At 48.6% G+C, this 14,968-nt stretch overlaps 1 protein-coding gene across 7 annotated transcripts in view; it reads left to right on the top strand.

Annotated features, from left to right (window-relative positions):
• SGSM3 (small G protein signaling modulator 3) overlaps positions 1-14,968 on the top strand; it is a 43,780-nt gene that overhangs the window by 25,781 nt on the left and 3,031 nt on the right. For 5 of the 7 annotated variants that reach the window (XM_055329471.1, XM_055329469.1, XM_055329474.1 and 2 more), the window contains 11 exons: positions 8,192-8,311; positions 8,761-8,846; positions 9,309-9,375; positions 11,260-11,468; positions 11,564-11,671; positions 12,498-12,641; positions 12,860-13,055; positions 13,432-13,577; positions 13,843-14,067; positions 14,461-14,515; positions 14,736-14,863. In XM_055329471.1, the coding sequence (XP_055185446.1) occupies positions 8,305-8,311; positions 8,761-8,846; positions 9,309-9,375; positions 11,260-11,468; positions 11,564-11,671; positions 12,498-12,641; positions 12,860-13,055; positions 13,432-13,577; positions 13,843-14,067; positions 14,461-14,515; positions 14,736-14,863 (1,371 nt within the window). In that variant the 5' untranslated portion in view covers positions 8,192-8,304. The remainder of the gene's footprint in view (positions 1-8,191; positions 8,312-8,760; positions 8,847-9,308; positions 9,376-11,259; positions 11,469-11,563; positions 11,672-12,497; positions 12,642-12,859; positions 13,056-13,431; positions 13,578-13,842; positions 14,068-14,460; positions 14,516-14,735; positions 14,864-14,968) is intronic. The other 2 variants (XM_055329473.1, XM_055329470.1) reach the window with 1 other exon arrangement.

Below are 14,968 nucleotides of genomic sequence, written 5' to 3'. Positions count from 1 at the left end.
AGTGAGTAAAGAAAGCAGTCTTAAAAAGTGTGGAGTCAGAATGGTAGGGAGATTGCTATTTTCCAGACACCAGAAGAAGGGAGAGTAAGGTGTAAATAAAACACCAGTTATTACTGTAGTGTGAAGTGTGACTTCTATTTACTTTGTTTTTCATTTGCTGGTGTTCATTCATTTATCTAATTTATCTAACAAATACTTTTTGAGAGACTTCTGAGTGCCAGGGATACAGAGGGAAACAAGATGCAGTCTAAGGGAGTCAGTTGGACAAAAAAGAAAAAGTTAAAAAGGCTGAGGTAAGTTCTGTGATGGATTTATTCACAAAGCTTTATAGGAGCATAGGGAGAGAACCTCAGCTCAAGGCAGAGGAATCACAAAGGTATATTAGTTATCTTTGATGCATAACAAACCACCCTAAAACTTAGTGGCTTAATACAGAAATAATCATTTGTTATCTCTTCTAGTTTTTATGGGTCAGGGATTCAGGAGTATCTCAATAGGGAGATTCTGGCTCATGAGAGGGGAGCATCTCTCATGACATTGCTTAGATATTGGAACTAGGGGATCTACTTCCTGGATGGTTCACTGAAGTGGCTTACAAAGTTGATGCCTCTCCATGGGGCTCCTTTGGTGTCCTTATGTCATGGCAGTTGACTTCCCCCAGACCAAGTGATTCTGGAGACCAAAGTGGAAGCTGTGCTGTGTGTGGCCTGTCCTTGGAAGTTACACATGATCACTGCCACCATAATTGGTCACAGGGTTACCTGTGGCTCAGTGTGGAGAAGGCCTACACAAGGGTGTGAATACCAGGAGGTAGAAACATTTGGGACCATCTTGGAGGCTGGCAATAAATATAGGGGTATGTATATTTTTTCCAATGAGATTTTTTGTTTCTTATGGATAAATACCCAGTAGTGTGATTAGTGGATCATATAGTATTTCTTTTTTAGATTTTTATTTAATTTATTCATGAGAGACAGAGAAGCAGAGGGATAATCAGGCTCCCTTTGGGGAGCCTGATGTGGGGTGGGGCTCAATCCCAGTACCCCAGGATCACAGCCTGAGCTGAAGGTAGACACTCAACCACTGAGCCACCCAGGTGCCCCAGTATTTCCATTTTTAACTTTTTGAGGAACTTCCATATTGTTTTTCATGGTGGCCACACCAGTTTGCATTCATATCAATATTGTACAAGGATTTTTTTTTCTCCACATCCTCACCAACACTTGTTTTTCTTGTCTTTTTGCTTCTACCCATTCTGACAGATGTAAGGTGATATCTCATTGTGGTTTTTTTTGTTTTATTTTGTTTTTAAAGATTTTGTTTGTTTATTCATGACAGACACAGAGAGAGAGGCAGAGATACAGGCAGAGGGAGAAGCAGGCCCCATGCAGGGAGCCTGATGTGGAACTTGATCCCTGGTCTCCAGGATAACGCCTTGGGCTGAATGCAGGTGTTAAACTGCTGAGCCACCCGGGGATCCCTCTCATTGTGGTTTTGATTTGCATTTCTTTGATGAGTGATTTGTCTATTGGCCATCTCTCTGTCATTTTTGGAAAAATGTCTATTTAGGTCATTGGTTTCCCCCCCCCCCTTTTTTTTTAAGAGTTTATTTATTCATGAGAGACACAGAGAGAAAGAGGCAGAGACACAAGCAGAGGGAGAAGCAGGCTCCATGCAGGGAGCCAGATGCAGGACTCCATCCCGGGACTCCAGGATCACGCCCTGGGCCGAAGGCAGGCGCCAAACCACTGAGCCACTCAGGGATCTCCCGGCCCATTTTTTAATCAAATTATTTGGGAGGTTTTTTGGTGTTGAGTTTGTGTAAGTACTTTAATATATTTTTATACTAACTCTCTATCAGATATATCGTTTGCAGATGTCTGCTCCCATTCAATAGGTTGTCTTTTCATTTTTTAAAAAACGATTGTATTCATTTGAGAGAGAGAGAACACGTACCTGAGCATCAGCAGTGGGGAGGGATGGGGAGAGGGAGAAGCAGGCAGAGAAGGGCTGCTTGCCCATTGCAGGGCTCCATCCCAGGAACCCAAGATCATGACCTGAGCTGAAGGCAGACACACTCACCTGACTAAGCCACCCAGGCGCTCCCTCCTGTCTTTTCATTTTGTTGATGATTTTCTACCCTGTGCAGAAGCTTTTTATTTTGTATAGTCCCAATAGTTTATTTTTGCTTTGTTTGCCTTGCCTTGGAGGACTGATCTACAAAAATGTTGCTGAGGCCAGTTTCAAAAAAATCACTGTATTTTCTTCTAGGAGTTCTAAGGTTTCCGATCTCACATTTAGGTCTTTAAGGCTTTTTTTTTTTTAAGATTTTATTTATTCATTCATGAGAGACACAGAGGCAGAGACATAGAGAGCAGGTTCCCTGTGGGGAGCCTGATGTGGGACTTGATCCCAGGACTCTAGGATCATGACCTAAGCAAAGGCAGATGCTCAACCACTGAGCCACCCAGGTGCCCTGGTCTTTAAGATTTTAATTTTTTTTTTTTTTTTAAGTAGGTTCCACACCTAGCATGGAGCCTGACACAGGGCTTGAACTCAAAACCCTGAGATCAAGAGTCAGACACTGAACCAACAGAGCCACCTATGTGCCCTAAGATTTTAATTTTTAAAGCATTTATAGTAGCTACATTATCATCCCCTGGCTTTGCACTTCTCTCTCCCAGTTACTTATTATCGGTGGTTTTCTGTGTCCTGTCATTTTCTCACAGAGAAAAAGAGTCTTCAGGATCTCAGCCCTTTTAGAATACTTGTGGCAACCCTCCAGTATTGTCAGAAAATTAGAATGGGTGAAGGATAAAATCTTGATCTATATCAAGAGCGAGCCCTTCCCAACACTCACAGATCTACAGTGACATCTGACAATCTTTGCTTTGTGAACGTTTGTCTTAAATCCTAAGATCGGCAGACTAGGGAGAAATTTACTGGAGGCCGAGTAAAAAGATGCCTGTAAACATGTACATTTAATTTTAAAAATCCCTTCAGTAGCACCTCAGAGTTACTTGTGTTGATCCTGGTTTTCAAAAGTTAGCCTCTCAGTACCCCTGTGACAACAGCAGGGCAGCTGATGACGTGTTTTACTCCTTAGCTGCTTTCACCAGCTTCCAGATGGCTGCTTTCAGGAAGGTTTCCATAGCGACCAAGGGCAGGAAAAACCTGCCCGCCCAGTTTAGCGATATTATATCCGGCTCGTTCTGAGAACTCAGAGACTCAGGGCAGTCTGTGGGAGATGTGGCATATATGGATTATTGCAGAGACCTTGAAATATATATCCAGAATCTGACCATTTCTTGTTGGTTCCACTGTAGCAAAGTCAGTATCATTCCTACCAGTGTCACCTCTGCCTGCTGCATTCAGCCTTCTCTGCACAGCAGCCAGAGAGCTTTTATTTTTATTTTTATTTTTTTTAAGGATTTTATTTATTTATTCATGAGAGACACAGGCAGAGGGAGAAGCAGGCTCCATGCAGGAGCCTGACATGGGACTCGATGACATGGGACTCGATCCCGGGTCTCCAGGATTAGGTCCTGGGCTGAAGGCAGCACTAAACTGCTGAGCCACCTGGGCTGCCCCAACCAGAGAGCTTTTAAAAACCTAAGTCAGATTCAGGTTCACCTCTGCTAAGAACTCTGTTGTGATGCCCACCTACCAGGGGAGAAGATCCAAAGTCTGCTCACACAGTCAGGCCCTCCATGACTCCTGCTGGAGTTTGCTCTCCTCTCCTCATTCCCAAACCCCTGGCCACCTTGCTGCTGCTGTTCCTTCCTCAAAGGCTTTGTACTTGCTATTCCTTCTGCCTGGATCCCTTTTCCTTCAGATAGCCAAATAACTTGATCCCTCACTTCCATTTTTGTCTTTGCTCAGATGCCACCGTATCCTCAGAGGGCTTTTCCTGACCATGTTATTATACATAATAACATAATAAGAGGAGTTCCTCTCTTCTGTACTCCCTATACTTTTATCCTGCTTAATTTTTCTTATAGTACTGTAGTTATCACGATCTGACTCAGCTATTTTTATGTTTATTGTCTGATTCTGTAATGTAACGGCTGGAACTTCTGATTTTCACCGTTGCATCTCAGTCCTTAGAACCATGCCTGGATTGTGGTGGCACTCAGTAAATGTTTGTTGAGTGGATGAATGAGTGGGAGGCAAGCTAAGATCAGAATTGTCTTCCTGGCTCCCTCAGTTCTCCAAAGCCAGAGACAGCTCATTTCCTTCACTGTCAGCAACGCCTGCTTTTGTCACACTCTCTCTGTCCCTCCAGAAGAAACCAAATCACTACCTCTGTGGCGTCAGTGATGAGGATGCTCCTGATGATCTAGCTGGTGGCTGTGTGGTATCAGTTCACCAGGCAGGATGGGGAGATAGCATGGTTTTGTAGGAAGGTACATTATTGGAGTCTATTTGGAAAACTGTATATGGTTCTCTTCTAGGCTTTGTAGGAAGGTACATTATTGGAGTCTATTTGGAAAACTGTATATAGTTCTCTTCTAGGCTTATTTTCTTCTGCATAATGAATAGAGGTATCTTCTTCAACATGTGTTATAAGGGGATCCCTGGGTGGCGCAGCGGTTTAGCGCCTGCCTTTGGCCCAGGGTGCGATCCTGGAGACCCAGGATCGAATCCCACGTCAGGCTCCCGGTGCATGGAGCCTGCTTCTCCCTCTGCCTGTGTCTCTGCCTCTCTCTCTCTCTCACTGTGTGCCTATCATAAATAAAAAAAAACAAAACAAAAAACATGTGTTATAAGGATTGAATGATGATGTGATTTTAAAACTTGTAGTTCATTCCCTTTATTTTTTTTAAGTTTTTTTTTTAATCAACTTATTTTTATTTATTTTTTAAAGATTTATTTATTTATTTATGATAGAGAGGCAGAGACACAGGAGGAGGGAGAAGCAGGCTCCATGCTGGGAGCCCGACGTGGGACTCGATCCTGGGACTCCAGGATCGCGCCCTGGACCAAAGGCAGGCGCTAAACCGCTGAGCCACCCAGGGATCCCCAGTTCATTCCCTTTAATGTAAAAGTATATATTGCTCTATCTAGCATGTAATTCTGATTCAAACCTGACCCTATATAAGCTGTTATACTAAAGGAAGACATTTGTTTTTTTTTTTTAAAGATGTATTTATTAGAGGACAAGTGGGGGGGAGGGACAGAGGGAGAGAAATCCTCAAGCAGACTCCCCTCTGAGCGTGGAGCCCCACACAGGGCTCATCCCACAACGCTTACTTAGATCATGACCTGAGCCAAAATCAAGAGTCAGACGCTCAACCCCGTGTGCCAGGAAGACATTCAGCTTTATTATCCTTACGCAGAAGAGACAACCCTAGGATGGCCAACCTACGCCGATTCTGCAATCTGGTTCTCAGTGGCGCTTGTCTGGAAGCAGGAGGGAGCAGCTCTCCCAGTTGGGCAGCAGGGCCTCCCTGATGGGCATTTAGGCCAAATGTGGCATGGTCAGGGTGTGTCTGAGGCAGGAGTGGAGGTTGGTGACCAGCTGAGCTGCCCTTATGAGCTACAAGATGACTCTTTTGCCCCAGAAAGAGAACGGGGATTTTTTCACATGCCCACTATGAACATATGCTTAAGGGCTCATAGGGTGATGTCTTCCCAAAGCTCCCTTTGATTTTCCTTTTCTGCTTTTTCAGTCACCTGACCCTTCTGGGTCAGAATTCTGTGGCAGAGGGAGTGAGAAGGTGAGGTGCTGGTGTGGGCCAGAACAGCAGGAACCACTTGAAAAATGGCAAGAGAAGACGTTTCTTTAGGTCTGGGTCTGGGGGGACATGATTTCAAAAACTGGAAGGCAGCTTGTCCTAAAATATTTCAGCCACATCTCCTTATTGCTGCCTCTCATTTTTTTTTTCCACAGAGTCCAAGCCTTTCATTCCATAGTTGGAAATAAAAGGCTTAATAATCAGAAAAGGCTGAGGAAACTGCTACAGAAATTGCATTTCTGTTGAAGCTCGAGTAATAACAGATTCTTTCTAGATCTACAAAGAGCAGATTAGAAATGAGAAGGTAGAGAGAGGACACCGCAATTGATGGCTTTTTCTTTTTTAAAATTGAGATACAGGACGCCTTGATGGCTCAGTCAGTTAAGCATCTTCCTTCTGCTCGGGTCATGATGCCTGAGGGTCCTGGGATCAAGCCCCACATCGGGCTCCCTGCTCCACACAGAGTCTGCTCCTCCCTCTCCCTCTGCTCCCTGTTTGTGCTCTCCTTCTCTCTGTCAAATAAATAGAATCTTTTTTAAAATTTAAAAATAAAAAAATCAGATATAATTTAGATGCTATAAAATTCATTTTTAAAGTGTGCAATTCAGTAGTTTTAGTATTTCATACTGTTGTGCAACTATCACCACCATCCCATCCTAGAATCGTTTTCATCTCCCCAAATTGAAACCTTGTTAGTGGTCACTCTGAAGTCCCACCTCCCCTATCCTTTGGCAGTCACTAACCTATTTTCTACCTATGGATTTGCCTCTTCTGGACATTTCACTTAAATAGAATCATACAGTATTTATCCTCTTGTGAGTAGCCTCTTTCACTGAGCATAGTGTTCATCGATAGAGTCACATGTATCAGTACTTTGCTTCTTTTATATGGCTGAATAATTTTCCACTGTATGGATGGATGGTCCAAACATTTTCTTTTTTTTGGTTTTAAAAAAGTTTTAAAAAAAGTTTTAAAAATAGTTTTAAAATAGATTTTAAAAAGTTAATAGTTTTAAAAAAGATTTTATTTATTTACTTATTTACTTATTTACTTATTTATTTATTTATTTATTTATTTATTTATTTATTTATGAGATAGGGAGCACAAGTGGGGGGCAGAGGAAGAGGGAGAAACAGGCCCACAGAGCAGGGAGCCTGATATTGGAGCCCGATCCCAGAACCATAAGATCGCAACCTAAGCCAAAAACAGACACTTATAAATGACTGAGCCACCCAGGTGCCCCAATTGGTCCAAACATTTGTATATCCATTCATTAGTTGGCTTTTTTCTCCTTTTTTGGCTATGATGAATAATGCTGCCATGAACATCTGTGTACAAGTGTCTGGGTGGATGGGCATGTTTTCATTTCTCCTAGGTGAGTAACTGTAGGAGTGGAATTACCAGGTCATATGGAAATTCCATGTTTACCTTTTTGATAAATTGCCAAACTGTTCTCAACATCAGCTGCTCCATTTCACATACCACCAGCAATGTAAGGGTTCCACTTTCTCTACATCCTTGTCCACACCTACAATCCTTTTGATTAGAGCCATCTTAGTAGGTGTGGAATGGTACCGCATTGAGGTCTTGGTTTGCATTTCCCTGATGAATAATTTTTTTTTTTAAGATTATTTATTTTTTCATGAGAGACACACAGAGAGAGGCAGAGACACAGGCAGAGGGAGAAGCAGGCTCCCAGTGGGGAGCCCAATGTGAGACTCGATCTCAGGACCCTGGGATCACGACCTGAGCCCAAGGCAGATCCTCAACCACTAAGCCACCCAGGTGCCCCGATGAATAATCTTTTTACCTGCTTTTTGGCCATTTAATTCTTCTTTGGAGAAATGTATATGCAGATCTCTTGCTCATTTTGTCTTTTTTATTGTTGAGTCCTCATTTTTTGAGAGGACAAAAAAAGAGAGGGAGGCAGGAGTTTCAGCAGCAACAGGAGAGATCTAGATTAGATTGAGACCTCCTGGTTTCCTAGCCATAAGGCTAGTGGAGAAAGTGGTCGAGTGGATGGTTTGGTGAAGGGGAAAATGTCAGTGTTGAGGTGAATTCGAGGTATTGACTTAGAAGCCTGAGTTGTATTCTGCTAAATGGTTCCTTAAAAATTCTGGCTCAGGGAAACCTAATCATGTAGGTTTGGCTGGTTCCCCCCCCCCCCCCTTTTGAAGAACCATTGGCTTGAGCCTAGGGCACCAGGAAGCCTGTGTGTATGATTCTCTCCTTTACCAGTGGAACTGAGTGGACACTCCTCTTGGCTCACAGAGCTGTTAATAGTTTTGTAGCTTCTTCAGAGTGTTTCATGTATCCTTTCCCAGATGAAATGTTCAGAATAGGAGGCATTTCTTTGAAGAGTGACTTTTCCTTTTCACTCAGAGTAGTGGGTGGAAATGACTCCTAGGAGAGAGGCTGCATTATAATGACTTTCCCCTCTGCTCTCCTGCCAGGGCAGATGTTTCTGGACCAGATGAAGCCTGAGGAGCCTTCCAGCTATAAGATAATAGGCCAGGAAGCCTTCTAAGTGTAGATTTGCAGAAGACCTGCCCTGTCTCTCCACACAATGTCAGGTGAGAGGCTGTACAGAAGGAGAGGAGGGTCTCGCCCTGAGGGCCCATCCAGTGGAGTGGAAGCAAGACAGACCTCTGAGGATAACAGTGTGAGAAAGGAGGAGGCCCTACAGGGCACCCAGGGTCACCACAGCTTTTCACAGCTCAGATCTCCAGCTTCCCTCAATCTCTTATGTTCCCCCCTCCCTCTAGGCTACAACTCCTCACACTTGGGTGGGGGAAGATGTAAGGAGATGAAATTTGGTTATGTTTTGTAACATGCTGCTTTTTTTCTTTTGCTCATTTTTAGGTCTTTTCCCCACACCCACCCATCCCACTTCAAAGGGTGCAGTCCTCCCTTTTCTGCTGGTGCCCTTGGTGGGGGAGCGTGGGGGATGTCCCAACTTGAATTTTCCCCTCAGTGCTCGGCATTCTCTTCATCTCCTATTCCTGATCCTCCTTGGTTTTAGGAAACCACATACCTTCTGCCAGTGGCCCCTTCTCAGCCCTGACCCCGAGCATGTGGCCCCAGGAGATCTTGGCCAAGTACACACAGGTATAGCTGGGTGCCCAGGCTGTGGCGCCAAAGGGAACCTACTGCTTTAGACTTCCTGGGGGTGGGTAGCCACCCTACTGTGTTCACTTCAGCTCAGAAGCCATCATCAGAGATGGCATCTTAGCTCCACGTCCTCTGGGAATCAGTCATTAGGTTGGAGAAAAAGTATGGCACCATGTGCTCAGTACTGTCAGGATATAGAAATGCATAAAATTTATTTCTACCTTGATCTTACTGTCTTTGACCTCTGAAGAGAATGAGGAAAATGCTGGGTCAGATGGAGAAGGTGGTGGCTCCTGTAGCTGAGTGATGACCACAGAGGCTTCAAGGCAGGGGCGGCCTTTGATCTGAGTCTTGACGGCCGGTGGAATTTCAGCAGGCAGTTGTGTGGGTGGCATCTTCCAGAATCTGTGGTCCCAAACTGGTGGCCACACAATTGGCTCTTCCTAATCCTGGTTCTAGAAGGAAGAGTCCGTAGAACAACCAGAGTTCTGCTACGATGAGTTTGGTTTCCGCGTGGACAAGGAAGGTAAGAATGGGCCCTTGGTGCATAATCTTGCTGGTGTCCATGGGGAGGACTCCAGCTCTGGTGACACTCCATCATGCCACCATGAACTGGGCTCTGGGGTTTCACCTGCTCCTGTACTGACAACAGTATCACCCTCAGAGGCAGCTCTGAGTATATGGAAACTTCTGATATTTTTAAGTTTAGGTTAATTTTATTGATCTTCACATGATAATAAAAGCAGTGATTTTACTGTAGTGAAGTTGAAAAACACAGAAAAGTAAAAAGATTAAAACAAATTAACACATGATCCCACAACCTAAAGATAACTGTTGACACTTCAGTTTCTTTCTTTCCTGGCCATGTGTGTCTGTACTTTTCATAACTGATGCTATGATATCTACACATTTTTATATTGCTCTTATGTCTCTTAACATTATTTACCACAAGCGTTTCTTCTGTTAGCTAAGATCTCTTTAAAAGCATGTTTTTCATAATATTCCATTATAATGGATTTATCCACAATATTTTATAACCACTCTTCTGTAAGAGGGCTTCCAGGCCATTTCCATTGTTTTCTTCTGTAAATATACCTTCTGGTTTCCAAATGGGCTGTCGGGAAAGCTGTCTGCCAGAACCCAGGACAGCCTGTCACCAGGATATAACTAGGACTAGAAGATTTTAATGGGCTGAAACCAGTCTTCGGGTCACTCATATTCCAATTCTGATGTAAGCTTTCCTTGCTCTCTGGTTTGCAGGCAGATACTTGGAAGTTAGAAGCTGGGCCTGTGAGGAATACAGGGAATTCTCTAGCATAATGGAAGTATTCTCTATCTTGATGGGGATGACATTTAGACATTTACTTACAGATACTCACCAAAGTGTACACTTAAAATTTGTGCATTTGACTGCATGTAATTCACTAAAGGTTAAGTTTTGCAAAGCTGAGGCTGAGAGTGTGGTTCTCAGATGAGTAAGGATGAGGAGTTGTGTGAGGCTACGTGCCCTGATGTGCCCTGGTGGTGTTCATGCCAGCATTTTAGTGGCTGTCTGCAGGTTGTATGAGCTCCACCACCACATCCCCAGTGCTTTGAACAAAGCTGAAGGTGGCCCTGGCCCTTGTGGAATTCCCAGGCAATGAACAAATAACATGCCTGTTATTATTCATGGGGACAAGAAGAGCTATGAAAAAATTTGGAGCTGTGGAGAAGAGGGGAGGTGGGTTGTGTGCAAGGTGTTGAAGGAAGGCCTCTCGAAGGGGAGACATTTGGATAGAGACTAGGAATAGTAAGTTCAGAGGCCCTGAGGTGGGAGTGCATTAGGTGAGGAATAGCTGGAGCCAAGAGACCAAGAGCAGTAGGTGATGAGGATGGAGGAGCCAGGCTGAGAGGATGTGGTCACAGAGCCTTGCAAGGCCTCTGGTCTGAGTGAGCCGAATGATGTGGTCTGATTTGTGTGAGAAGGGGCACTCTGACTACTGGGTGAATGCCTTTAGGGAGGCAGGAGTGGAAACCAGTGAGTGAGAGGGCTGTATGGACCCAGATGGAAGTTGATGGCTTGGTCAAAGGTCATAGTTGGAGGTGGTAAGAGCAGTGAGAGTCCACCAAGATGATTTGCCTTGGGGTTGAATGGGGGAGTAAGTGGAGAGGAGCCAGAGGGGCTTCTGAGGTCCAAGCGTGAGCATCTGGAGAGTGGAGGTGGGTCTGTGGATCTGGGAGGGACCAGGCTTGGGAGAGAAATGAAAGCGCTTGCATTTGCTCATTGGTGCGTCTATGGGACATGCAGATGGAGCCTTGGGAAGCTGTTGGAAACGTGGGTCTGGATTTCAGTGGTGAGATCTGGGTGCTGGACGTAAAGGCCACGGCCTGGCCCTGCTCACCACTGCATCTCCTGGCTCTCTCCTGGCAGACAGTGCCAACCCCAGTTCTAGCAGGCTTCCGGGTGTGTCTCTGTTGGAGGACCCTCCACAGAGGCTGCGGTGGCAGGCCCACCTGGAGTTCACCCATAATCACGATGTGGGGGACCTCACCTGGGACAAGATTGCTGTCTCTCTGCCCCGCTCTGAGAAGCTCCGCTCCCTAGTGCTAGCTGGCATCCCACACAGCATGAGGCCACAGGTGAAGCTGCGAGGGACCTGCAGAGGGCCCATGGGGTGGGGGGTTCAGGGGTCCCACCGAAGCCTCATGCTGGCTCCCCCCCCCCCCCCCGCCAGCTGTGGATGCGGCTCTCCGGGGCTCTGCAGAAGAAGAAGAATTCTGAGCTGTCCTACCGAGAGATGGTGAAGAACAGCTCCAATGATGAGACCATTGCTGCCAAACAGGTGAGGCTGGGCCGGCGCCAGGGGCCCTTCGGAAGCACTTTCTGGTCAGAAACTGTGTGTGGCCTGCAAGGGGGCAGTGAGTTCCCTGAGGTCACAGGAACCTGCTCTTGTCAGTCTCTCCTTGGCAGGGGTGGCCCCAGGGAGCAGGCAGCCATGTGGCAGCCCTTCCACTCAGACATGTGTCTGGAACAAGCCTGCACCTCTGGGTCTTCTGTAGGCAGCAGGGACAGTTGTCGAAAGACCACTGAACCTGGGTGTGCAATAGGATTGCCTGGAGATTTTACTTTTTTTTTTTAATTTTTATTTATTTATGATAGTCACACACAGAGAGAGAGAGAGAGAGGCAGAGACATAGGCAGAGGGAGAAGCAGGCTCCATGCACCGGGAGCCCGATGTGGGATTTGATCCCAGGTCTCCAGGATCATGCCCTGGGCCAAAGGCAGGCGCCAAACCGCTGCGCCACCCAGGGATCCCCTGGAGATTTTAAATACAGATTTCCAGACCTCATTCCGGAGAGTCTGAATTCTGGAGTTCTGCCTTGAGGCCTAGGGATCTGTAATTTTATTTTCTAAGTTCCCCTGGTGAATGTGGTAGAACCAACTCCACACTAGCCGAGCTATAATCCTGAAGGCAGGCGGGTGCACTCTGACTAGAGCGTTAAGAATCCTCAGTCCTGAATGGAAAGGCTGCCTGGGCTTTGTCCCACACAGGGGCCTCCCAGCCTCCCTTGAGGGCTGCCTTGGGTGTGACCATGTTGAGCGCAGTGTGGGCCTCCAGGCCTGCAGCTGCATCTCACGGGGACTCGTTGTGGGTGGGCTGCCGGCAGATTGAGAAGGACCTGCTCCGCACCATGCCCAGCAACGCCTGCTTCGCCAATGTGAGCAGCATTGGAGTGCCCCGCCTGCGCAGGGTCCTCCGAGCACTGGCCTGGCTCTACCCGGAGATCGGCTACTGCCAGGGCACAGGCATGGTGAGCACAGCCCAGGAGGGACAGGGGGTCTCTCCAAGGGCATTCTCCAGGCCTCCACTGGAGAACAGGACCATCCCCATGGGGGGCTGGGGCTGCCAAATATGTGGGTTCCAGCCTGAGGGGAGCATGCGGTCTATGATGTAACCCCCAGAGGGGGTAACTCTTCTAATTCACATGGAGACCTGGGTAGAGGCCCCTTGTTCCCTTGCCCTGGCCAGGTGGCTGCCTGCCTCCTGCTGTTCCTGGAGGAGGAGGACGCTTTCTGGATGATGTGCGCCATCATTGAGGACCTGCTCCCTGCCTCCTACTTCAGCACCACTCTGCTAGGCGTCCAGACAGACCAACGGGTCCTGCGCCACCTCATCGTCCAGTACCTGCCTCGCTTGGACAAGTTGCTCCAGGAACACGACATTGGTAAGGGGGTCGGCACCCACTGTCTTCTTGGGGGCCTGGGGGTCCTGCAACTCTAGCTCAGATGCGCAGGTCTGAGGCCTTCAGACACAGCTGGTGGGGGATGGGGCAGCTGGCCGTGTGGGAGAAAGAACATCTGACAAGAGCCAGGCCCTGAACACAGTAGCACGCATGGTCTTTATTGTACTCTTGTTCTCTGATGTGCCTGACGGCCTGTCTCCTCCCTTCTCTTGGAGCAGGCAAGGCCACTTGCTGCTCTTTGGGGGCAGCCCTCCCCCTTCTTCCCAGCACATGTCTCTGGGGAACGCTCCCCCTTCCAGGCTGTCCCATGCTGGCTGCCCCTGGTTCCGGCCACAGAGGCTCTGGTCTGTGTCCACAGAGTTGTCCCTGATCACGCTGCACTGGTTCCTCACGGCCTTTGCCAGTGTGGTGCACGTCAGGCTGCTGCTGCGCCTCTGGGACCTGTTTTTCTACGAGGGCTCCCTGGTGCTGTTCCAGACCACGCTGGGCATGCTGCGGCTCAAGGTGCGGCCGGAGCCCTGGCCCACCTGGGGCCCCTCCTCTGGGGGCTGCAGTGGGGGTTCAGCTCTTAACATTGTGTGATGTGACCGCTGGCCCCTCCTGAGAGGCCCACAGTGCAGTGGGTCCCCTGGGGCCCGGGACTCCTGGTACTGAGCTTGATCATCCAGGGAGTTTACCTGTTCCCGAGGACCGTGATTGGGGTCAGCCTGCAGGCCTGGCGTTCGGCAGTGACGTGCCCTCCCCTCTACTCCTTCCCTGCTTGGCCCAGGAGGAGGAGCTGATCCAGTCCGAGAACTCGGCCTCTATCTTCAACACGCTGTCAGACATCCCTTCACAGATTGAGGACGCGGAGCTGCTGCTGGGGGAGGCCATGCGGCTGGCTGGCTCCCTCACAGACGTGGCTGTGGAGACACAGCGCCGCAAGCACCTGGCCTACCTCATTGCAGACCAGGGCCAGCTCCTGGGGACCAGCGCCACCACCAACCTCTCGCAGGTGGGCCCATAAGGGAGGAGTCCCCGCCTCACCCACACTGGGGGGTCCCCGAGGAAGCCCGAAGTGAGAGAGGCCGCAGGAACCCACCCGCCCATCCTTGCTCTGCTGCCCCCTCCCTAGCCTGGCACCCGGGGCCCGGCCCAGTCAGACCACAGCTGTGGAATGACCTGCTGCCTTGGCCTTGTGTGCATCTCTGCTCTGACCTGCCCCATGTGGGTGTAGGACAGACCTGGCTTTGAACCGATTGCATTTCCGATGCTCAGAGCCGCCGTAGAGGCCATTCCAGATGAGGTGGCGTGAGATGCTGGCAGGAGCTCTGTCAGCTTCCTCCAGTGCTGGGGCGCCCGCCACCCTCCAGTGCCTGGCTGCCACCAACCCGCTCCCTGCCTGCAGGTTGTGCGTCGCAGGACCCAACGGAGGAAGTCTGGCATCACCTCCCTGCTCTTTGGTGAGAATTGCCATGGCAGCTGGTGCTGGGCTGGGTTTCCTTCCCTGCCAGTGAGTCCCAGCTCACAACCCCACCCCCCCGCCCAGAACAGGCAGGCAGGGTGTGGATAGAGACCAGGGCGCATCCGTCCTCAGGCCCGGTGCAGACCCTGAGCTTCCCTGGGGTTGGAGGGGAAGGCTGCCCTGGGGCTGTGGCTGCCATAGCAATCTGGGGCTCCCAGGGGAGGACGACCTGGAAGCGCTCAAGGCCAAGAACATCAAGCAGACGGAACTGGTAGCTGACCTCCGGGAAGCCATCTTGCGCGTGGCACGCCATTTCCAGTGCACAGACCCCAAAAACTGTAGTGTGGTGAGTTGTGGGTTCAACTTGGGGACTCTGGCTCCCCAGCCTCATTCTGAGGCACCGAGGCCCTGGTGAGAGGCACCTCCCCGTCAGCAGGCCCTTCTGCCCCTC

The sequence above is a fragment of the Nyctereutes procyonoides genome, unplaced genomic scaffold (genome assembly GCF_905146905.1).
Source record: "Nyctereutes procyonoides isolate TBG_1078 unplaced genomic scaffold, NYPRO_anot_genome, whole genome shotgun sequence".
Taxonomy (NCBI): domain Eukaryota; kingdom Metazoa; phylum Chordata; class Mammalia; order Carnivora; family Canidae; genus Nyctereutes; species Nyctereutes procyonoides.
The sequence above is the reverse complement of the archived record's forward strand: the minus strand, read 5'-3'. Positions and strand labels throughout refer to the sequence as shown.